This window comes from Corvus cornix, chromosome 5 (genome assembly GCF_000738735.6).
Source record: "Corvus cornix cornix isolate S_Up_H32 chromosome 5, ASM73873v5, whole genome shotgun sequence".
NCBI lineage: Eukaryota > Metazoa > Chordata > Aves > Passeriformes > Corvidae > Corvus > Corvus cornix.
This window is the reverse complement of record NC_046335.1, coordinates 39,690,418-39,715,676: the sequence shown is the minus strand read 5'-3', so window position 1 is coordinate 39,715,676 and position 25,259 is coordinate 39,690,418. Positions and strand designations below refer to the sequence as shown.

The 25,259-nt window shown below is 40.8% G+C and overlaps 1 protein-coding gene across 1 annotated transcript in view; it reads right to left on the bottom strand.

Annotated features, from left to right (window-relative positions):
- C5H11orf49 (chromosome 5 C11orf49 homolog) overlaps positions 1–25,259 on the bottom strand; it is a 92,130-nt gene that overhangs the window by 7,357 nt on the left and 59,514 nt on the right. Inside the window, exons 5-6 of the mRNA XM_010413051.3 lie at positions 7,234–7,318; positions 2,200–2,285 (exon numbers count right to left, since the gene is read on the bottom strand). Of these exons, the coding sequence (XP_010411353.2) occupies positions 2,200–2,285; positions 7,234–7,318 (171 nt within the window). The remainder of the gene's footprint in view (positions 1–2,199; positions 2,286–7,233; positions 7,319–25,259) is intronic.

Genomic DNA, 25,259 nt, shown 5'->3' with positions numbered 1-25,259 from the left:
CAAGGGAACAAAGGCTAGCTAGCACATGGATAAAACAGAGAAGCGTGAAAGCTAATGTCAAACACAAAACTAGTTTGTGAAGTCTAAAATGTTTTCCTTCTCCACCTCTTGACACGGATTAAGAACTCATCCAAGCTGGGAGCAAACTGTATTGAACTGCAACAGGAGGAAAGGGAGCAAGTTAGTTAGGGCTCCAGGCTGTATCCCAGCTTGCCTCTGTGCTGCTCCAAAGTAAATATAACACAGGATCTAGAGGAAGGGCCAGGGCAGGTCAGGGTTAGAGCTGGCAGAAAGCCTCTCCCCAGGCTCCTCATACTACCCACTGTTTACTGCAGGAGTCTAATTTTAAACAAGTTTGTTTATGGATGTGGTCAGCAGTTTACAAATCTAGATTCCATTTGGAGTGGTTTGCATGTGTGTGGGTTGGTGGGAGAGTGTATGACAGGCTGCGTGTGTGCACTGTGCCTCGGTGAACAGGACAGGGATGGGATCTTTGAGTGTGGGTACACAAGAATGAGCTTGCCAGTACTCCAGTGGCATTTAAGTTCCGAGTGAATGGAAGTGCAATGCTGTGCGTGAGGTGGGTGGAGAGGAAAGTCAGGATGTCAGCAGGCCCTGAGACTGTGCTGAGGTTCTGCAGCCCCATGGAAATATTTGTTATATCAGAGAAAACTTTCCAAACACATTTTCTGTCCCTGACTAAAGGCATTACAAGCCTGGTTCTGCCCAACTCAAAATCACCATTTTGAACTGGTTTTTTACAGTGAGTTGTCATGGATAAAGTTGTGATATGCACAGCGCAGTTACAAGGGAAGTATATACACAGAAGTATTGAGAAAAAGAGATTTTTGTATTAGGGATAGCAGTTGACTCTTGACTGCTAGAATGATGGGAACTCACAGGTTGGATCAGTTCGGAAGGCCACCCAAGCTTACTCTCTGACCACAGACTATGCTCACAAAAGCTTCTAGCCAGTGTCTCCAGACCTGGCCTGTTTCGCCTGGTCGAGGCCAATTGTGAGCTATGTCCATCAGAGGGAGCTATTTCAGTGTGAGTGGACAGAAATCCATGCGCTTTATGTTAGAAACTGCTGTGTGCCAGCAGATGAGAAAGTGGCATGCCAGCAGTCCCCAGTGCTTGGGAGCACATCTAATGCTTCCCTCTTTTTGTCCTGAATGAGATTCTCGTTCCTCAATCACAATTTAGAGGGGCTAGGATGAACAGACCGATGTATTTTAATGCAGTCTTCCCATACAGGACAAGCACCTGAATGGTGCTTGCTCATCCAAGTTTCCCCACCTTGTCTCCTGAACTTAAGTTTAAAAATACCTGGGGATTTTACAGATATATACGTGTGGGTAAGCATAAGTAAATACACACACACAAACCAATATTATTTGATTTGTACTTTTCCTGCCAAGAATTTTAGAACTATCCCATCTAGTTAAAACTCAGACTCAGGAAGAGGGATAAAATACGATAAATGACCAACAACATGAAGAATGTTCATATGGATTATCTGTTCCTTTTGCTTTCCAACTAGGGGGCCTTGAATCAAACAAGAGAGGTGGTTCTTTACAGGACAGTGTGCAACTCTTCACCAAGAGGTGCGGAGGTTACAATTTTATGTGATTTCAAGGGGAAGCTGTTGGAGAAGTTCTTGGGAGTGGAGTCCACTAAGAGTTCCTAAACCCGTTAAAATTATATCCAGTTCAGAAACTCTCTGGGTTGAAACCAGCTCATAGTTGGGCAAGTATTAAGGGGAAGAATTATATATATATTTGTGCAGTTCCTTTTCCCTTAAAAGGCACTAGCTTGTGGGCTTTTCCTATCCTGTCTCCACTAGGATTTAATAATTTCCTTAAAGAAAGGGAAAAAAATGTTCCTAGTAAAAGTTAATTGTTAGGTGTTAACATAGTCTAGATAAAGCTGGAAATTTATGTCTCAAGGCCAAGAAAAATACATGCATAAGACATAGCAGTTGCGGGTATGTAGTTACTCACAAAAATTTGGAACCTGCTCATTAAGTCTCCTAATCTCTTGACATCAGCAATGCTTTTCATCAGTAGATTCCATTAGCTATATATTTTCTGTGAAAAACCATATCCTTTCACGTGTCAAAAAAGTGCAAACATTGGGAAGCTGTAAAGTTGTAATGCTACAAGTGGGAGAAGAAGTCAACAGCTTCCCCACATTTACCTGAGTAGTAGAACTGGATCTGGAAAGCAAAGAGGAAATCAGAAAAAGACATCAGGCAATCCATTGCATCATCCATCAGCACAATCCTGTAAGATAAGAGAAACAGTTTAGCATTTACAAAAAAACTGAAGTCTGTAACCAGGAACCCCAGACCTTGAGAAAGTGCAGCCAAGGAATTATGTGCAACTGAGGATTGCTAGTGGCTCAGTATAAGAAGTTAGGAGAGAGGAATGGGAACACCCATTGCTGCATGGAAGTGGATGCCCTACTATGAAACAAAGGCAGCTTAAGAACCTGGAGTGAGGAGAAGATCCTGAATGTCAATCACACACTTCAGCTACAGTGTGAACAGAGCAGTGTGACATTCAAAGCCTAGTGGACATGGTGGAACAAACACTGGCACAAAAAACTGCAAGGCTGGTTCACATGGTTATATAGAATTGTGGAATATCCTGAGTTGAACGGGATCCACAAGGATCATCAAAGTCCAGCTTCTGACTAACTGACTACAGACAGGACAGCTACACAAGTAGTAAACTGGTGTAAGCAGAACAAGACTCATGCTATCCCTCTGTGTACCAGAATTCATCTAACTGGGATATTTTTCAGATTCATAAAGATTGTAACAGTTGCAATTCACCATCTATACTCAAACAAACTCTACTTGACTACAAAGGAAATAACATTGCACCAACAATCAGCACACTGTGAACACCCTATCCTCCCTTCCTGATAAAAGAATTGGTCTATTTTCATATCAGGTCTCTTATTTGACTATCAGGTCAAATTTCATGACAACTGAAGACTTCTTGGGCCAGGGACAGTCTTCTTTCTCCCTGCTAAGCTGTAGGTGCATGTAGGGAGCTACATGAGTCCCTATTTCAAAGCATATTTCTTGAATATGGAAAATACCAGCCACAGGCCATAAAGATGAAATATAAGTGATAGCAAAGTTCAACTCCTCCTTTCAGGAAAAAAACCTGTGGATTTCAGGACAAAAATGTTCATCAAAATGAAAACAAAAATAATGCTCTGGTCACTGCTACCACTACTTAAGGATAAAAAGGTCAGTCTCTGAAGTGGGGACAATCAAACTCATCTGAGCAATGACAGCTTAAACTGTAAAACAGAAAAAAATACTCCATTTTGATGAAAAAACCCCAGAGTATTCAGGCAATGCTAAAGAAAGGCAACTGGTATTTCTTTTCAATTGTGTGTAGGTCTACTGAACCCATACAGTCAGTACCTGGCACACTGTGCCATCTGAGGATTGTCAGTTCATTATAGCCAAAGTATGGGTCATCCAGTAGGACCCTTTGAACACAGGGCCAGATGCAATCTACGCACCAACTCCTGCAGCATCAATTGTCTAAACACATTGCTGGGGAAACACTGTTCTGTCTCATGTAAAAGACTCCAGGGAGCTGTGTGGGAGGCTGACCTAGAAGAACACAGGATCTTGCAAGACTTCCCTGCCACTCAGACCAGTTCTGTTCACTGTGGCAAAATCAAACATGTAGAGCAGCTTGAATTAATTATCTCAAAGAAGAAAGACTGGGGCTAAGAGGGTCCCCAGGAGAAAAGCCAGTATTTAAAACAAAACCCTTTGAAGATGTCAAAGTGCTTCTGATTTATTTATTACATTCCAGAAGCCTCCTCTCCTCCTGTCTAAAGAAGCAGTAGCTTCAGTTCTTAATTCTCACTAATAAGCATGTTACTGAGATTGTCAGTGGCCACATCAAGGAAATGGCTTTGAAGCTGGCAGGCAGAGCATCTTCATCTCTCAGGCAATACTGCTCAGCCACTGGCATTTCCAACCACTATTTAAGCACTGGAAATGTGATTGGCCACATCACTGATGAGCTGCACTCCCTCCTTTGAAATGATGGTCTGTTTCCCAGATACCCTCAAAGCACCGAAGCTTTCTTCTCAAAGTTGCAGGAAAACAACAGTGGAGAGTGGTTTTAGATATTTGTTATGCAGAGAGACAACATTACACCACCTTCATAATAAGAAACTCTTTTCACTTGTTAAATCTAAAACTCTGGTCAATGGCAGTGCTTTGCAGCACCAGGTCCCAGTCTCTTACTTGGGGGAGAGCATGAGAAAGTACACATGAGAATTTGCTGGACAGTTTTTGCTGTTAAAGACAGCAAGGAGCCTCTGCGGAAGCCTGTACAGCACATATGTGACAGAGAAGCATCTAAATAGAAGCAGGTGCACTCTGGTGCTGGGTTACTGATTCTGCTTGGCCCAGGAGTTTGCACGCCGGAAATGTTGAGAAGTCTTTAAATCCAAGACAATCATTTATGAGGAGATGGACTGCAGCTGGCAATTCCCCCACATAGCCAGCTGACTGAGCACTCAAGGAAGCTGAGAGAGCATCATATGCAACATATCTGCACCTCTTCCTTGAAATATCGGTCAAGGAGAAAAACCTAGCCACAGACTGTTACCTAGACAGCAGGACCAAAATTGAGGACAAAATCTGAAAGCCTGAACTGCAATTCAAAAAAGTTCATCAGGTATCTCTTATTTCAAGGCATTTTTTATTCATTTTTTTGTTATCCAAATTAGACTTTAAGCCCTGAAGCCACAGCTGTGTTTAAAAAGTTAGTAGTTGGCACTCAATGAGTAATGAAAATCAAGGAGGAACTTTGGAAAGCACTGAATAAAAATGCCTACACTTGTGGCGTTCTGGTAGAGGGTATAGTGGTCTTTCAGGGTTCAAGTGGGTTTGGCTGGCAGGAAAGCCTTGCTATTGTGCCAGTGGGGAAACTTTATGGTCTACTGATTGTGGTAAAATCTCAGAAATCCAGACTAGACAGGATGTTCCCAGGACAAACTCTAGACCAGGTAAGTTGAAAGGACTTTTACCATTTTCTGCTACCATTAAAGGCTAACTGACACAATCTGTCTCAAAGCCAGGATGGCTCAAATGAGTTTTCAGAGACTTGGTTTATTTACTGAGACATGGAGGCAAAAATAAGCAAAATATACAAAACAGGCAAGATCTGCATTCTTAGGCAATCTTTTTAACAATAGGGGTACTGAATTTCAAGCCCCAGTTCCATTAGTACTGATCAGTGCAACATGAGCTTCCACACCAAATAAAACAGCATAGGAGCGGTGAACTTCTTGGCTCTCACTACTCAAATGTGTGCAGGGAGTTCCTTTTGTTTCTCTTACAATAGAAAAATCAGTGCTCAGGTACAGATCTTAAAATCATGGCATCAAACCAGAAAAACTCCTTCATTTTCTGTCCTGCAATTTCTTCAGAAAGCCAAAAGGTGTCTCTGAACCTCAAAGGTATCTCTGTAGATTAAAGTCTTTAATCTGCTAATGGCTATAACCATTTGAAGAAGAAAACATCCAAGAAATCTCACAGACACAGATACCCTGGTTCACTTTTTGGGTATGACTTCTGCATTTGTGTAGCACCAGGAACAGAAAAATGGAGCTCTGTGATGTCATGTGAATAAAACCTGTATTGTTGCAGCCTCCATTCTTATGTTCTAGACATTTCCTGATCTTAGTCCTAGTGTTTGTTACCAGTGCGTAGCAACAGCTCCTGGATGAGCGGACTGCACCATGCCGTGAGATCATCTCAATCATGCAGCACTGAGACTACAGCTACAACTGCCCTCTTCCCAGCAGCATCAGTGCAGGTCCTCGCTGTATCACTGAATGCTGTGGCTACTCCTGCTGCTACTTTCTTTAATTCCTTTCCCAAGAAAATTAGCAACAAATCCGTTGGGGGTGTGCAGACTGAAGAAGGAACAATGTCTGTAGGTTTGCATGTGACACTCATGTTTTGCAAAGACTTGATCAACTGGTGCTGTAAGAAAGTCTGCAGAGCTCGCCCTTCCAACAGGCAGAGACCAAGGCGGACAATGGGAAGTACAGACCAGAAAAAGGACAAGAGTGTGAGCAACAGTTGTAAGCAAAGAGAAAGATAGTTTAGAAATATGGCAAGTTTTATTAAAATTGTTCAAATAGATCAGCTTGCTACAGAGTTCAAGTAAATCTCTAGCCAGCCAAAAGTAGGCGTGAGGTCACCCCCACCTGAGCCTGGGTGCCTCTGACGGAGATCTCATTTCTCTCCAACACCTGCTCCCAAAGCCAGCTTGTCTGTCTCTATGGCACATGCACAACAGTGCAGCAGGCCCCTGAATGGGGCCTCTAGTTTACAGCAGCCTTGTGGACTAAATTCCTTGACACAAACATCACAACATGTGTAGATATGCTGAAGTCTCCATTGCATGCACCATCACAAATTCCTGCTCAGTTCAGCTGGAGTCCTATGAAATACACACCAGCACACAGGACTGGTGCTTGTGTACCTCTATGAAAGAAGCAGCAAATATATCTCTACTACAGGGCTAGCATTCTTTTTTAGTCTGGCATTGGGGGACAAGCAACTGAACAGATGTGTGTACCTTATTAAGTTTTCAATATCAGATAGTTAATAATCAACTGCCTGGGCTGCACTGGAATCAGCAAGCACAATCAGTAAAAAATTCCATATCACATTATCAATGCCCTGAGCCAACTATCTGCTTTTTGCCTTGTCTAGATTAAAAGAAAATTTCAAACAGATTAGCTACCATGTTCTTACCAAACATACTTTAAAACACTGGCAATCCTTCAGAGGTTAGTGTGCTTAAATGTGATCAACCATAGAAGCTGGGGCAAGGTGGAACACATTTTAGAATGGTAAACAGTATTTGAAATACAGTTTAAAAATCATGTCAGTTAAAACCATATTGGCTAACATTCTTTTATCTGCAATTCATGTGAACATAGAGCCAACAGCAGCATTCTGCACTGATATTTCAGTTTTTGTGTATCTTAAATATATACTCTTTCACATTGCTAGAGAAACACCCTGTTCTTAACCTCAAAAGATAGCGTCTCTTTTCTCCCAAACCTTAAAAGTTGAAGGTCCCTGGTCATGCCTTTACCCACAGGTCTAGTTCCTAAGTCCATGCACGTAGGACTAATCTTGCCTTTAAAGAGAGAATGAGGACCCACCTTGCTGCTTTCTGAGTGAGTTCCATTGGGAAGTCAGGGCAGAGCAGCTGCAGCAGGCAGTGGTATTCCTGTGCAGTCAGCAAATCTGCAGGGAAAGAGAGGTGAGAACATTGTAATTCTTTTATAGGCTGTTCCCTCCCCTTGCTTCCTCTCTAGGAAAAAAACTTCATATTCCCTTTACTTCCAATTCAAGTAGTCTGGGTATTAAAGACAATGTAACTGCTCCCTAGACCTTCAGAGCTGGGCTCTTCAAATGGAGTTCCCAGCACAATCTGAAAGAGGCCTGATAAAGGGGAAATCCTATTGAACAGGCTCCTGCAGAGAAACTGGTAACAGGTAGTGATTCAGTGTGAAAAAGGAGTAACCAAAATAGGGCAGTTTCAAGTGAGAACACAGTTCTGTTTGACTTGAATACAACCATGTGGAAAAAGGAATAATTTCAAAGTTGCTTAAATTTGCTGAAATTCACTGGCATGGTGACATTCCCCACAATACACTTGAAAATCATCCACAGAACATCTGGCAGCAGTAACAAAGGCAAACAAGGTTTTTGGGTTGTGTATGGAAGGCTATAGAGTATAAACCACAGACGTTATTACTTTGGCATTCAGTAAGGCAGCTGGATGGTCTCTTTTGGAATAATGTGTACAAATCTGGTCACTGTATTATAGGAAGCACAGAACAAAGATCCAAAAAACACAAGAAAACCAATCAAATGATTCATGTGTTAGAGAGCATCTTTGTGAAAGACTGGTCAAGAAGGGACTCTGTGGCTCAGCAGAAGGAGTCTAAAAGAGGTGACTCTTAGGGAAGCTTATAGGATCCCAAGGGAATGGAAACATCCTGATGTGAAAAAGCCCTACATGATTGTATGTTCACAGTCCAAAAGGCTGTGGACTGGAGTTAAGAAGACCACTAGCTGAACAGCAGCAATTTTGCAGTACTTCTATATACAGAAGAATGCAAAGTATGGAAGAAAGAGCCAGAGGTGGAAGTAGAGCCAAGCAGTAGTCAGGGAGGGGATCTCAAGGGCACTGGCAGTGGGACTGAGGTACAGAGCATAAGTTCTTTTGCCACAAACATGTTAGTCTTCATTAGGCTTTCATCCAAATAATTAATCTTGTTTCAGATGACAGCCACAACTTAGAATCACAGAGTAAGTAAGGTCCAACCATTAACCAACACTGCCAAGTCCACCACTGAACCACATCCCTAAGCACTACATCTACATGTTTTTTGAACACTTCCAGGGATGGTGAGTCCATCACTTCCCTGAGGGCCATTCCAATGCTTGACCACACTTTCAGTGAAGAAATTTTTCCTAATATCCAATCTAAACCTTCCCTGGCACAAGTGGAGGCCATTTTCTCTAATCTTGTTACTTGGGAGAAGAGACTGACCTCCATTTCACTACAACCTCCTTTCAGGTAACTGTAGAGAGCAGTAAGGTCTCCCCAGACCCTCTTTTTCTCCAGGCCAAACAACCCCAGCTCCCTCAGCCATTTCTCCCAAGACTTGTGTTCCATACACTTCACCAGCTCCGTTGCCCTTCCCTGGATGTGCTCCAGAGAGCACAATGTCCTTCTCATAGGGAGGGGCCCAAAACTGGATGCAGGGTTCCTGGTGTGGTCTCACCAGTGCTGAGTACAGGGGGACAATCACTGCCCCGGTCCTGCTGGCCACACTGTGCTGATACAGGCCAGATGCCACTGGCCTTCTTGGCCACCTGGGCACACACTGGCTCATGTTGAGCTGCTGTCACCAGCACCTTCAGGTTCTCTGCCACCAGGCAGCTTTCCAGCCACACTTCCCCCAGCCTGCAGCGCTGCATGGGGTTGTTGTGACCCAAGTGCAGGACCTGGAACTTTGCCCATCAATCCAGCCTCTCAAGATCCCTCTGCAGAGAGCAGATCGATACTTGGCCAACTTGGTGTCATCTGTAAACTAGCTGAGAGGGCACTTGATCCCCTTGTTCAGAACATTGTTAAAGAGATTAAGCAGGACTGGCCCCAATACTGAGCCCTGGCAGATGAGGGCTTCTCCCTATCTCCACAACTCTTCAAAGCCTGGCAGTTTGACAAAAGCAAGAGAAAATGTTACATCTTTGTCAGATATTTCAAGAGGCAGGATACAGTATCAAAGGGACATTTCACTGCAACATCCAACCCAGTCAAATTAATGTTTTCAATGCTGACTAAAGAAATACTGCAGGAAGATTGTCCCAAAATCAAGTTACAGACTTTTCCTTTATCTTCACTGTTAGCCAGGGAAGTGGGGGAAAGAGAAGCAAGAGCTATGATTTTTCTCTTCAGTTCAGGAAGCCCCATGGCTGAAAAACATAGCTGAGACACTCTGACATCCATTATAAACACTCTCTAGAGTACTATACTTTGCACTGCTCTTGGAAAGACTTTCTATTTAATGAAGCACCTTGGGTTTAGGGTCATGCTATGAAAAGGTGATTTTTCTGTCTGGAACAGCCAATTCTACAGTCAGAAATCTGCTGTAACACACAAAAGTCCCAGCCTGTGCAGAACTACAATACCATTGCAGGGATCTGTAGAACCTAATCTATTGTAAGGATAAATACATCAGAACCTCTCTTCTTCCAGAACTTGAATGTTGAACAGAATTAAATTTCTGTGACTGCACTGAAGTTACAGGTGCCTTGGAGCATATGTACCTTGTTTGTACTGTCATTTCTTGTCAAAAAACAAATCAGGAGTTGTTCTCTATTGCAGATATGACCTTGGTGCTTCAGTCTATGTGTACCTGAGCTTGTGTTAATGATGGAATTCAGTGGAACGGTGGGATTTCCTCCTGCAGTGTTAGTTAATCAGTTCCTTGAATGTCCTTAAGGAAAGTATCACCAAGTTTTATGTATAACTGCAAAAAGATATTGAAAAAGTCCCAATTACCATAAACAGGATTATGCATATTTTGAATTGAGTTTTCAGCTCACTATCTCTCTTTCATGACACAACACAGAAGAAAGAAAATTTTGTTCACTATTATCTTGTTAACTCAACAGTCATCAAGAAAAGTATCACCAAGATTTATGACCTAAGTTCTCAAGAAAACTATCTGGTCATGTAAGGTACACGCAAGTTTCATGTCTCCCAAGGTTCAATAATGGGCCCAATATTGTTTAATTTATTCATCAATGACTTGGATGAAGAGATAGAGGATTCCTCAGCAAGTTCACTGATGACACAAAGCTGGGAGGAATGGCTGATACCCTGGAGTGCTGGGCTGCCATTCAGAAAGACCTTGACAGGCTGGAGAGATGGGCAGAGAGGAACCATCTGAAATTTAGCAAAGGCAAGTGTAGGGTTCTGCACCTGGGAAAGAACAACCTCCTGCACCAGCACAGGCTGTGGGCTGACCTGCTGGAAAGCAACTCTGTGGAGAAGGACCTGGAGTCCTGGTGGACAACAAGCTGTCCCTGAGCCAGCAGTGCCCTTGTGGCCAAGAAGGACAATGGGATCCTGGGGTGCATAAGGAAGAGCATTGCCAGCAGGTCCAGGGAGGTGATCCTGTCCCTCCACTCAGCCCTGGTGAGGCTGCATCGGGAGCACTGTGTCCAGTTCTGGGATCCTCAGGACAAGAGAGACATGGGGCTCCTAGAGCAGGTCCAGTGGAGGGTTACAAAGATTATTAAGGGTCTGGAGAATCTCTCTTTCGAGCACAGGCCGAGTGACTTGGGCCTGTTCATCCTTGAGAAGAGACAACTGAGAGGGGACGTCATCAATGTCTATAAGTATCTGAAGGGAGGGTGCCAAGAGAATGGAGCCAGGCTCTTTTTGATGGCGCCAAGCAGTAGGACAAGAAGCAACAGGCAGAAACAGATGCACAGGAAATTCCACATGGAAAGAAGGAAGAAAGGAAGAACTTCTTTACTGTGGGAGTGACCATGGACCAGATTGTCCAAGAAGATTGTGGAGTCTCCCTCATTGGAGATATTCAAGAACCATCTGGATGTAATCCTGCGTCATGTGCTTTAGGATGACCTAGCATGAGCAGGGAGGTTGAACCAAATGACCCACTGTGGTCACTGACCCATTCTATGATTCTGTGATTTTCCACAAGCCCAGCACAGGAAGCAGGTTACATGAAAACAGAATTTGGGCATAAAAAAGCTCTTTTTGAAACTGACACTTGGTCATAATTGAACAGGATAGTATGGACCTCTTACTCTTCAAGGCTTTCTAAATCTAGCTTTGAATAATGCTGGGAAATAAATTTCTGATCTTTGCTAAAATGTCTACATGCTAGTCTGAAGGAGTCACACCAACTGAAAGCTTTACGCAATACTTAATTTCCATTTTTTGTTTGGTTAAATTCAAATTCCTATTTATGCATCCTTATACCTCTTGCTCATTATTTTTTCTTTTATTTGTCAACAGGCCATTATAATAACCCTTTCTTCATACTGTATTTTATTCAATCTACTTAACAGATTAACATTTAGCTAAAGTTAAATCTGTTTACCTTACCCTCTCTATCTTTCCCTACTTAGCCCAGATATATCTGTTTCTCTGCTTTGATCCCCTTTAGATTTTCACAGTGTGGTGTCCAGCAGTATACAAAGCGTCTTTCATGCATTCAGAACAGACAGGCTCTAGGAGGATAATCTGCCTGCTTTAATCAGCAAAGGCCCTTTTCATTAATTTCGATTTTTAGTCTCATCTTTTCTCTCTGAAGGTGAAGGAGTTTGAGGTTGGTTTTTCTTGAAGGATGAGGTTTCCAGAGAAAGTTGCACTTTTTTCTCAGTCCCTGTCTGATTGATAGACAAAAGCAGCTTGAGAAGGTAACTGGGCCCTAAGAGAGCATTAGTTTTGAGGCATAAATAGAGATGTCTCACTTGGTAAAATAAGATACTTTTAAAACTTATAAAAATTTATGCTTTTTCTTCTCTCTCTTCATACCTAATCACAGCATCATCCTTACTCCTCTACCATAAAACAAGAAAACAATATAGAATAAAAGCAGAAGTCTGCTCAGAAAGAATTTGGGAAAGGGTGGCAGAGATCCTCTCCAACCAGCACATTAGAGAATGAAGTTTGTTGTCAATAAAAGTGGAATTAATTACAGTTTCAATCTTTGGGCAAATGGTCCATTTAGACAGGAACTGCCCATAAAGCTGAAGTGGTGCAGAGAAGTTCCTGCTCTAAAGAAATCTTTTGTTTCTTATGCCTGGGGAAATGGCATCAAATTATTCACTGAAGTACAGAGGCAGACTTTTTTAGGCTGTAACACAACTCATCCGTAGACACCCCAGGCGCCTGACCAACAAATCATACCAATTTTTCAGACTATAGTTGGATACCTTTTATACAGGAAGTGGGATCACCACAGACCTTAGGAGGTGTCTTCACTTTGCTGTGATCACTGTTTTCCTGTCCCCTACAGCAAGGTCAGTGAAGACCATGCAGAAAATTACATTTGCCCATGCACCACATTGTCTGCCAAGAGCTGCTTGGAATAAACAAGGGCAGTTTTGGTGCATGACCACGTTGCTCCTTCCTGTCTCCAGGCCACAGCTGAGTAAATAGAGTTCAATGTTGCATGATGAAGAAAGAAAGAAAAGAAGGAAGGTACCAGTCAAAATGAGTGAAAACTGGAATCCACAACTGCTACTTTGGTTGCTACCACAAATTACTGCATCTCAAGTTACAGTAACAAATGAAGCAAATCATGGAGTGTTTAAATCTGACCCCACAGCACAGGGCAGTGAGATATATACACTCTACCATGCCCTTGCAGTGGAACAAACTTGCTCATACCATGTGCTTAAGGATGAAGATTGCAGTCTCCATGTTAATCGTGTTCATTTACAGCTGAACTAACACTTCACTCTTCTAGAAAAAAGAACTAATAACAAATTCCAAAGTCATTTGAAAACAACAGCTCACTAAGAAGGAGTTTAACAGGAAGTACTTTGACCATTCAGCATAATTTTTGCTGTACTGGACTTCAAATTATTGCCTAGATTCTACTGCTGCTGAGACCATGCCACTAGCAAAATCCTAACCCTTTCCTACAGATTGGAGTGTCCTGTGAGTAGTTTATTGTCTTTTAGTGCCTGAGGCAGACTGTTTCTCATGTTTCAGGGCTAGAGTGGAGAAATAATTTTGTCTCTGAGGTACAGTCTTAGAAGGTACCACTTTCTGGATAAAAATGGCCTACCTTGAGAAACATGGAGGCAGCTGCTTTGTACTTCTCTGACTTTTAAAGCACATATCAAAACTGTTTCTGGTTTGTATGTGGCTAACAGATGGCACATGACCTGGAGTGATGCACACTCCAGGAGTACTAAGTGATGTGTTAATGCTGCTGTCAGTGTTGTGTGTGAAGTGTAGGCACACCTGAATTATCTTAAAACTAGTTATCTTTCATAGTGACAGCAGCCCAGACATAGAAGCCTGGAGCTCAGTGAAGGCTGTAAAATCTACCCAGGAAGCCAATAAATATTTAGGACTTAGCCTGAATTGCAGTCATTGCTGCTGTATCTAGGCTGCTTTCAGCACAAAAAGTAGCTACCTACAACACTGTCACAACATTGTGACAGCTATAAAAATGCCTAAAGCAGTAGGAGACTATTTACTGCAGCTGGTGTATGAAATCTGTCCCAAAAAGTCACATTAGTAGCTTCCCAGAAACACGAGGATTGCCTTGATGAATATACATTAAAGTTCCCTATTCCCATAATTTTTTATGTACAACCAGTATCCAAGCAGACTGGAGCCCTGAGCAATGTAGCTGTCCCCTTTGAATTATGCTAGGACACACAATTTCCACAGGTTGCTTTTCTACCACAGTCATGAAGTCATTCAAGAGTCATAAAGTCATAGAGCTGTAAATCAGTCTCCTGCAAATATAACAGAGAACAGTCTAATTTAATTTTTTTTAAGTGTTGGAAGAGTCTTTGCTGGCCTTTAGTTTTTTGGTGTTTCTGGTGTATCATGTACCTAAGATTCTCTCTATATCCATGCAAGATTGCAACCATGTAGAAAAAAACAAAAAAAAACCAAAAGCCCCCCAAAATAAAAGTCAATGTGTTCTCAAGCTGTCTACCAGAACTACAATTTTACAAAATACATGAGTATTGATAATACTGCAACTTCACAACTACCATCTGGCTAGCAGGCTAAGCCTGCACATGCCTTGTTCACAGGATACCTATGGCCTAATTTCCTCCATACATCTAGTGCTAGTAACAAAGAGAGAGCCAAGAATTCTAGGAAAATTAATCCATGCATAGGACTAAGCATGTTCATGTAAGACATGTACAGCAGGATTCATTCTGCTCTTGAAGTGTACAGACAGCTTCCACGATCATTACATCATAGTCTAAAGAGTGTAGGAAAATCAGCAGAAAACTGAGAGAGACCCACTTGTTACTTTTAAGCGATAGGAAAATGCTCTAAAAGCCAAAGATTGATGCAAGGTTAGATGAAAAACAACTTAATTGTTTAAAGGAAGATTTTCTAGCGAACAGTTTAAAGAGGATAATGGTAAAATCTGTATCATGGATCAACATAAGAGCCTGTTCTTTCCATGCAGTGTTGGACATAAGTAGCTTTAAATACTGTGGCTTTGTATCAAGGTCTGGCTCAATCTCATTACATACTAGCATATATTATTTCTGCATTTTTTATTTTATATGTTACTAGCATATATTTTCTTATTTTCTTATTTTAACAACTGGATGCATTAACTCTGATGATGAAGTTCAACATGCACATAAGCCAACCTAAACCCTTACTCCTAATGAAAGGGACAGGCTCACTTCTCTTTCTCCCTTCCCATCACTTGCTGGTGGCCACATGGTTCTGAACCACCCCTCATACCAGCTCTGGCACTCAGCAGGCCTCTTGCTGAGAAAATTCAGCTTTTTCCCTGGGCTAGTGAATTGCACTGGCTCTCAGAAATTTGTGCTGAAAGCTCATGCAGAGCAAGCTGTGGAAGAGCACAGCCAGGTGCAGGGAAGAGGGAAGAAGGGGGATAAGGACAGCAGATTCACCCGTCCTCAGCAAAGAAAAACTGTTAGATAGGCTTAAGGAGTTCCCTGCTTAAGACATTTTAATCCTTAATGTCCAGGATGTATGCAAGGCAATGTCATAGGATTAGTGATCCTCCTAATCAACAGCACGTTCAGCTTTACCTGCTGTACTTGCACCCTACTGCTGTGATGGTGTGAACACTCTGGTATCAGACACATTTAAAACAGAACTTTTGGCATCCTTACTATCCAAGCAGGCAGATGAATTCAGGTTACTCACAAACCTACTCTTTCCACTGATACTGTTTAGATCCTCCCAGAACAGATCCCAGGACATCCTCAGGAAAGGACCCTGGAAGTCTTTGTGTCTGACATGACATGACAGCAAAAGCAGACAGGGTAACTGAAGAATGCACAGTTACTACAGTCTGGCTCAGATAGAAAGGTACCTGCAGGAACTGGCTGCACCCTGGATTGCCTCTCCTAACCTGTGAGAATATGAGCAAAATCCTGCCAGACATAAGGGTGCTGCTGCAGGTGAGCAGTCTTCACAAGATGTTTTGCACTCTACAAAAGGAGCACGGCTGCAAACAGCAGACTTAGGTGACTCCTGTTGACAATAGGTAGAAAGACCCAGTTTATGATGTGAAAAAACAAAGGCTGAAAGAGATTTAGTGAGATTTGCCTGGAACAACCTATGTCAGACTCAGGATGAATATAGTGGAGAGTTAAGCAGACTGACCTAAAAAGATTTGTGGGGGGAGTGCTGCAAGAGAGAACAGGGAGAGAGGATTAGCATTGTGATTGAGCAAAAAGCTAGTTGTGAAGTACTTGGATAAGAAGGAAAAGATTGAGCTGCCACTGATATGAAGAATGAAGTAATTTGTTCTGGAGGTAGCCTGGACAGTTCATACGAACTGAGAAGTGGGTCCATTATGGGCAAATATTGTAGCACCCTACTTTGAGGAAGTGAAAGGTTTTTAAAAGAGTTAAATCTTCTAGCTGGTACAATTGTTTTCCTGCACTTTGATCTTGAGCCCTTTTATCAATAAACCACTTGCCAGATTAACAAAAACAGAAAATGAATTTATACAGAACTGCTCCAATTCTATCCCCAGAAACCAGATTCTTTCTGTTTATACAAATGTTAATCATCCTCTAGCCCCTTTCAAATTCCCCATAATTACCCTTTAGTACGAAGTGTTTCATGTGGCAGCATCACTTCAGCTTTCAGTGAATGTTACTCAGGGCACCATGAGCTGTGCCAAAGGTACAGTCCAAGGCTATCATTTGGATGCTTATGTGGCTAACATGGCACATCCACAAACTGAAAAATTCAAACTTTCATTAGAAACATAGAGAAAGTTTTCAGCTCTCATGGTTGTAAAGAAAACATTCCAATATTGGAACAGTTTAACTGATGTAGTGTGATATTCCTGAATCCACAGAAAATCTGAAACATGACTGAAGTTTGATCTTTTCATCTTGGGAACCTTAACACTATACCTAGTGCAACACTAAAGACAATGTTAACTCCTTATTTTCTTGTTTTAAGTCTAGAATGGGACTTTGAATGTAGTTTGGGCTTAAAGAATTCAGAGTTCCTGAAGTGCAAGAACAGTAAACAATAAGAAAGGAGAAGCAGCCACAACTTCTGGCAGTATTTCCAGAAGCAGAGAAAGAAGATAGAAGACGACAAACAAAAGAGTCTGGTTTAAATTTTCCAGTACATAGTTGACTACAGGAACCAGATGGTGGCTTAAATGGACACCCAATTTTCTCCATGCAACTTTAACATTTACAAAGATAAATCCATGCATATTCCAAAGCATGTATAATCCTAAATATATGCTCAGCTCATTGAGTATGATCTCTAAGGGCATTTAGCTTTCTCTAAAAAAGGACACAGACCTAGTTTTGTGGACTACAGTATGAGAATGTATGACTACCCATCATGTTTCAGAGGCATAGCAAACCCAGACCAAAACAACGCAACACAGAACTGGCTTTTAAGACAGATAAACTAGAAAACTAGAAATAAGATACCATTTCAGAGTGAAAGCAATTTATAACTGAAATGCCATAACATTTGACATTTTTTGTACGTGTCCACTATGAAAATTTTTTCCTTTCACTATAATGTTACTAAAGACATAACTAGCAGATCTCCCCAGCTATAGGTGATTTAGCCTGCTTTTATCTTGTTCAACAGTTGACTTTTCCTCACTTTGACAAGTTTTCAGTCACTTGTGTAGAAAATAATCAATCCAATGCCAGAGCTAATTGGTCTTGTAAACAATAAGGAGAAAACATTCCTGTTGAAGTTCTGGCCATCTGGGGGGCAGACTGCTCAACCACTTGAAACAGGACCCACAGCACTCTTAATAGTGAAGTACAGAAATGCCGGCAACACTTCACTGAAGGATACCATCAACATTTCCCCAAGATCTCAAACAGCAGCAGTAATCTTTAGACAAGATGTGGATCAGCCTCTACTCAAGAAAACAAGTTGTCATTAAGCTTAAGATCTTCAAAACAACTGAAGAATTCATGGCTACACATCACGAGATGGGCAGAGTAAATGGGCAGGTGGTATGCAGCTGTATTTCATTCAATGCAGGACCTTACATACAACCCCTCCTCCCTCGGATATGTACTAGGACTAGTGACAATATGGCCAGTCTTCAATTAGTGCTTGGTATTTCCTCTCTGCTTTGGGAGCCCCAAGAAATACAGTTAGCTGGCAGACAGCTCATCTCTGTCATGCACACAGGGTCAGGGAGCAGAAGAAAGCTATGACATTGACCTAAAACAAAAAGGAGGTAGAGGATAAGGAGGATATACAATGAACTACGGAAATGCTGCAGATTGCTGTAGCAATGTCAGATCAAAGATCTCCTCCATTTCCAATTTCCTTCCAGACAACTTTTCCAGAAAACATCAGTGAAAGGCTCCAGTGAACCAGTTCTGGTAGAATCAGGTCTTTTCAAGTACCTTGAATCTCCCACGTGTTCATATGGCACGAAGTGGCATGTAAAAGCATGAAGTGCAACAGTCAACAATTTTCTCAGAACAGTAAGTAAAACAGGAATGTTTTGGACTTTCCTCTTTTAATGACTGCTTTGGAAGAAGCATTCAAAGAACAGTGCAGCTGCTACAAGCACCCAATGGAAGAGAGACAAATCATTTCAGCATAATTTATATCATGACTAAGGATAGTCTTGTGTGTCTCTTCCAGTCCCTGCTCCACATCAACTCTTAACTAATCCACTGTCAAGTCTTGAACAGTTAACTGCACCTTCACCAACAGCTGTCATCACAGCAGGCGCTCTGATACTGCTTCTCTGAAACACATCCATCATGAGCCCAACCTTGAAGGAGACAAGTTCAGGCACGTGAAGAATGGAGAATTCCACATGCCACCAAGAGTGACACCACTATGCAATTACACAAAGCAGTCTACTCACTGTGGTTGAAACCCAAGAAGCTGGTTGTGATCCACAAAGCACTGAAGGGTCTAGCACATCTTTCCACTGCACTTGAATTCACAGAGAATTTGACTACCTGACATAAACATGCATCTTCCAAGAACTGAAAGCCATCAGCAGGCCTGGCCATTCTTTGACTTTACTGCACAATACATTTACTAGAGGTTTATACACAGGCTATGCAGTATAATCCCAAGTACCCAGACTGTGGGCTACTTCTCTCCAATTTTCTTTCACAAATTATAATGCCTAAAAAAACAGTCTGAAAGGAAATGGCATTGTTTATAGGAGCCTCTGAGTCAACAGTTAAAGTCTCTATTCATAAAAATAGGTATGGTATCTGGACCTATGCTTGGGCAGTGTTGTTCAGGCATGTAAAATGGTCTTAAACACACCAATATTGAGTCTCTTTTATAAGAGTGAAAACATAAAAAGAAAATGAACCTCAAACAAAGCAAATCTATAAGAGAACTGGCTGGAGAAGGGTAATCTGGTTAATGACAAGACTGAAGAAGTCATCATTAGTTATTTAGAAAGAAATGCAGTGGAGCATGTAAGCTTCACAGAGAATGCTTGGAGTCCATTATAATATCAATGAGCTAGATTAATGATTGTAAATGACCACCACTACAGAACTGGTCTGAATGCAGAACAGAATGAATGCCCTAAGACAAACTTGAAACAACAAGGCATCCAACTGCCCCTTTTAACGGTATGCTTTTGGCTAAGGTTCTGTAATGTCCCTTGATTTTAACTCTTACAATACTCTAGTGAGCTATGTGTCCAAAAATTTTTTTTTGTTGTTTAAGATTGAAAAGAGAGAGAAAGAATGTTGATTTTCTATGTGTTTCACATGGAGAAACACATATTAATAAGAATTTAACATAGATATTAATTTCTAAAAAATGAAACAAAGCCTTTTTTTTTTTAATGTTTCTTTAAGAAAGTTCTAAATTCTTCCATTAATCCTGAAAGTTTTTTATGGACATCATGCATCTTTGTCAAAGTTAAACTTAAATGCCACCTATTTTACAGCTAAATAAAGTTCCATGGACCATCTACCCTGAACCACAAGTTAAGAATATTTTGCTGGAAGTTCAGGCAAATGTCCTAAATATTCCAGCATTATGCCCTAACACTGATGCTATGCATATATTATGGTAATCAGGGAAGTGTAAGAAACTAGACAAAAGAGGAAGTTGTTGCAGAAAGAGAAAAGGACACTTTCTTGTTGTTGCACAGTGCTTTCTAGAGGGGAATAAAAGGCCATCTACTGGAAGACAGATGTAGAGAGGAATCCATACCGTAATCCTGGCTTGTTCAAACAGAAAACAGAATTCAGTTGTGTAATCTTTTTCATAATGAGGTCAGGCTTTTCAAGATCTTTGTAAGGACCTTTATGGCAGGAGCAAAAAAAAAAAACGGGTATCACTTAACTGATTAGTTGTGGGATGATAACTTAGCAGAGTAAGCAAATGATTTTTACTAGATATGATATGCAAGTGATTTCTCCTAAAGGAAGCATGATCAGTTTTCTGTAGAATCCTGGATGGATTGCTGCTGTGATGAAGGCTACTGAGAAGACAACACAAAAAAAGAGAAACAAAACACCAGCTCTAAAAGATGTAGGACATTCCTTATTTGGAACAGAAGATGGCAGGAGTCCTAAAAACCCACAGTTACTGCTGACTAACCCATTTAATAGCAATAATCAGTGAGATGGGCCATCCACAGTGAGTAACACTGTATTAACCTCTACTAGCAGCTGGGGCCTCAGCGACATTGCTCTAACACAACTGTACTCTCTGTGGTTTCACTTACATTTTTTCATCTCCCATGCAACAATATCCTGACTGTTCAGCAAAAAAACCATCATGGAAATGCAAGTATGGTAAACCCTCAGAGGAGGAGTAAGATGAAAGCTGCTCTTTAAGCATCTCCAGCCATTGAAGACTTAGAACACACATGTTCCTTTTATTTCCTGCAACATTTGCCCTTTTTTTCCCATTCAATATTAAGACTTATGGAACGTGTCTGAAAATCAGATGGCACAAATCGTACAGCAATATAGCTGTAAGAAGTACTTAAATGTAATGTATTTCGGCATGTGTTCTTGACTCAAAGGAAATGTGTTGCATCTTTCAAAGCAAAGCTTGAAAGCTGAGGTCCTATTTGCTCCCTGCAATTAGAAATATTTCTTAATACTGCCCTGATGGGAAAAAAATTGCTTCCTGGTGTTTCTGGCAAAAGAACTTTATCTCAATTCACTGCATCAGATGTAGCTGTATTTTAGTGGTACTTTATGTGAAGTGGATGGTAAAAAAGGGGATGCTATATGAATGTATTAATTCATACTCCTCTTACTTTCACGCCACATTTAAAGGTAGCATCCATCCTTTCAGTTGTCTTTCACATGAGTTATCTTCTGTCTGGATCTGTTTCAGGCTTTGCTGTGCCAAGTCCCCACCTACATGCAGTATTAAGGGCTCCAAAACTAGTAGTGCTAGCTCTTAAGAGATTCAAGATTAAATGAAATTATTAACACATAGGGGATCCAAAAGGAAAGCGAAAAATATCCCATCTCCATGAACACTCAGAGACATTCAGCAGACAAATGCAAGAGACAGTTAGTCAGTTATTAGAAAAATACGGAAAGTGACTCTTTGGACTGGAAAACATGGGTCCATGTGCCAAAACAAGACTTGGCTTAACAGATCCTGGAATTGGAAACAGGAAGAATGGGGGCCTTTAGGATTCATGCTTGTGGGCAACAAACAATGATGAAGTTCAAGGTTTCTAAATGGGATATGTTTGGAAAGTCACTTTGCATGACATGTTTATCAAGGGAAAAAACAAATCTTCTCACTATTTACTTTTGTGCTTTCCTTTTAGGAGGATGTTTTCTGGGGTTTGGTAAAGAACAAACAGATGAGTGCTACAAAGGGAAATAGACTGAGAGCCTTTATGTGTACATCTCATTTTCACTTCTAGCTTTGTATACACAGCTGTGACCAGAACAGACTTCTGCTGAATGAGAAACACACAGTTCTGCAGCCACTGCCACTGCAAAAGGAAGACGATCATTACTTGCTTCGCAGTTAATGTTTGAAATAAGAAATCAGTGAATTACTTGGAAATTTAATTAGCTTTTCTTCCAATTTCATTTTTGAACTGCTGTCTATATTACTCTAAAGTCTTTCCAGGAATACAGTGTGGATTTAAAAGCTTTTCAGGGCTAGACAGATTAGATTCTAATTTCAATGTCTGAGTAAAAATGTTAACTATTCTAGATGTTAAAAGGAAGCACTGAAAATACTTTCTATTATACCTATTAGGAAACAAAAAGAAAACCATACAACTACTGGAAGTGTCTTGTATAGCAGGAATATGTGGAGACACAAGAGTGGAGCTTGTTGCAGTAATGTGCCTTCAGATGCAAAACAGGAATAGGGACACAAGAGTTTTGACTAGATAACACAAGTGTAACATATTCTTCTTCTTTTTCAGTATTTTAGTATTTCAAAGTGTGAATACTACTGGTCACCAACACAAGGTTAATGATAATGATATATGGCTGAACAGCCATATCTGACTCAAAAATGTCCAAAAGCTATAAGGGAAAAAAAATTGAATAAAGGATTTAAGTAGGCAAAATAGTATCTAGAATGTTTAAGCAGAAAGATAAAAATATTTATGATTTTCTCACAAAAGTGACAATGTTCAGCTAAATGATTGTCATATTTGTCACAGATCAAACACATAGCTACACATAGGATGTCTGGGATCCAGTCATGTTTTCTCCCCTGCCTAGGAATACAGGAGAAGAATATAGTGGTCTAATTATTCATGTTTGAGGCATTTTATATCAGGTTAAAAGTTGATATGTAACATTAGAAACAGAAATCTGTAATTCCTTTACGAACTTGGCTATCATGGCCTACAAGCATTAATGCATGAATGAACAATCTAGAGAATTGAAAAGTTATAAAAGACTAAAATTGATATTGTCCCCAGAAATCTGGTATAGCAGTTACAAGACACTAGTACATTTGCATGTTTCAGGTAGAAAAGATGCATCACTTTTCTATGCAGAGACGGAAAACAAACAAACCAACCCCTAAAAAACAAAGTACTGGCACTCTCAATTCCCCAAAAAGGTAGAGATCCCTTGGAGAAAGAAAATGGTTGCCTGACAGGCATTTGATCAGTGATACAAATACAAACTAACACAGACAAGTGAAATAAGAAAGTGGCTGGAGGAATTCTACATAATCGTCAAGTGGAAGATGACAGTGTACCTTATAAACAAGCCTACATAATGTTTGCTTTCAACACTTTCCTCTAGGGAGACTTGGAGAACCCAGCTGGTATCTCAGAGAGAATGTACAGCTGGTATCTCAGAGAGAATGTACATTTCAGTCAGACCAACTAGAGGATTCCAATTTAGGAAAAGGGACTGCAGAATCAGAAACAGAGCACACAATGAGAAAAATCATAATTACTTCATCCTGCATCAGGTCTGACACCGAAGAAGAATACCTGATATTGCACAAGGAGAGTACAGAGGTTCAGCCAGTCTGGTAACTGTGACAGTGCTTATTTCCCACTGTGCACCCGGCCATGCTGGTGTGTTGCACACAGTAGAAGTCCTGCCATTTCATAAGATGATGAATGTAATGCTTTCTTGCTCTAAACATTAGCTAGAGCCAAAATAGAACAATAAGGCAAAGAAACTTGTTTCCTCCTATTTACCTAAGATAGGCACAATTGCCTCCTCTACTCTTAAATTATGTCCCCCAGACTTTTCACTTTGAAAGCAGAAGGCCTTGGGTGAGGAGACACTCTGCTGTCACAGAATGAAAAAGGAATTAGAGTACCTAATGCAGAGACCCAGAGATACACTTCTGCCCGTTCAGTAGAGAACATCCACAGGACAGAGTCATGCATTTAAGTCAGCTACCCAACACTAGCTAGATCCTTCCATTATGGGTCTGGTCTCAAAATGTTTAAAATTTTCTTCAATAATTTGGCTGGATAGATTATTGTTGAAAGCCTAAATTAAGCATTATTGCTAACTGAACGGATGAGAAACAAATGAACAGAATCCTCAATGAAGAGATCTGAGAGCACAGCAAAGCAGACAGTCACTAGTGTTCTGAGCAAAACCTCTGTTTATTAAACTGGTTAGTATTTAAAATTTAAGGACATACGTGTTTCTATTTCTAGGGTTTTCCTTGTCTGTTCCAAGACTGATCATCCTGTGAAATTGGAGCCCAACATTAGCTGTACAGAAGGAAGGTCTTTAAGTGATAGTACATGATACCACATTTAACAGTGTTCCTGTGCCAATCTGCATAATGAGTGGGGGATGAAAAGCCATCGTTTTTCTTCATGTACAGCTCAGTGAGGACAGTTCCAAGCCTGCCACACAAAACTGCTTTAATAATGCAATCCAGTGCCTTTGATTTGAGGAACACGCAAAAGAATAAACAACCTATTAATCTAAATTTTCTCGTTTGCTTGAAAGTACAAAGCAGCAATGAACAAACCTCTTGGCTACATTAAGTGTACTGAAATGCAAAACTGCTTCTTTACTCACCCTACAGTTACTCAGGAAAAAGAAGAGTAGAGAAGAGGGGAAGAAGAGAATAGACAAGGGAAGCAGAAAAGGTTTATATTAAAAACTGCTCAGTTAAAACACAGAGCACAACAAATTCTGAAGAAGGCTTTCAAGTATTGCCACACAAAGGCTCTTTAATACAAGTGGATATGCTCAGAAGATGAGTGCTAGAGATAGCACTACTTGGTAAAGAGAAAGAATCCTCAGGCTAACCAGCTCTGAATTGAGCTGGTACTGTCAAGACTAAGGAACCACTGGTAATAGCCTGAATAATGTTTCCAGTGGTTTTGTTTGTTTTGGGAAGCTTCAATACAAAATACAGGTGAACACCTTGATTAATGGTAGTCTCCTGACTGTCTGCAGTGGTGTGTTTTGCTCTGTTATTCTAATGTACTCGCAGTCAGCAGAGATGCTTTCTTTATCCATCCACTAATTTTAACATCTGAAACAGAATTATTCTAGAAACACTGTCAGTCTGACTCAGTCCTAGTTTGCTGTGCTCAAGCACTATGAGTGTGGTTGGAGGATATGTTTAGGCATTTGCCTAAGCAGTTTTGGCAAACATTCTTGGTTCCCCTAGAGCCTTTTTCACAGTTTGAGAAGAGCAGAGATATATTAAAGTTGCCTGTCAAAGCAACTTCATTACATCTATGGTCTGAGTAAAACATGCATCATTTTGTGCAAACTCTTTTCTGTATGTATAGCAAATTATAACATACATCACAAAGTCAGGAAAAAGAATAAAGCTACTTCATTGGCTGTAGCACCAGCGGGCTTTTGAAAAAAAAATAGAAAAAGTATTCTAACAACTTTGGGATGAGCAGAAGAACAACAAACTGAAAAAATAGGACCTATACCACAGAGGATTTAATATCTGTCAGTTAAGCATCCATAATACTTTTCGCATGGAAAG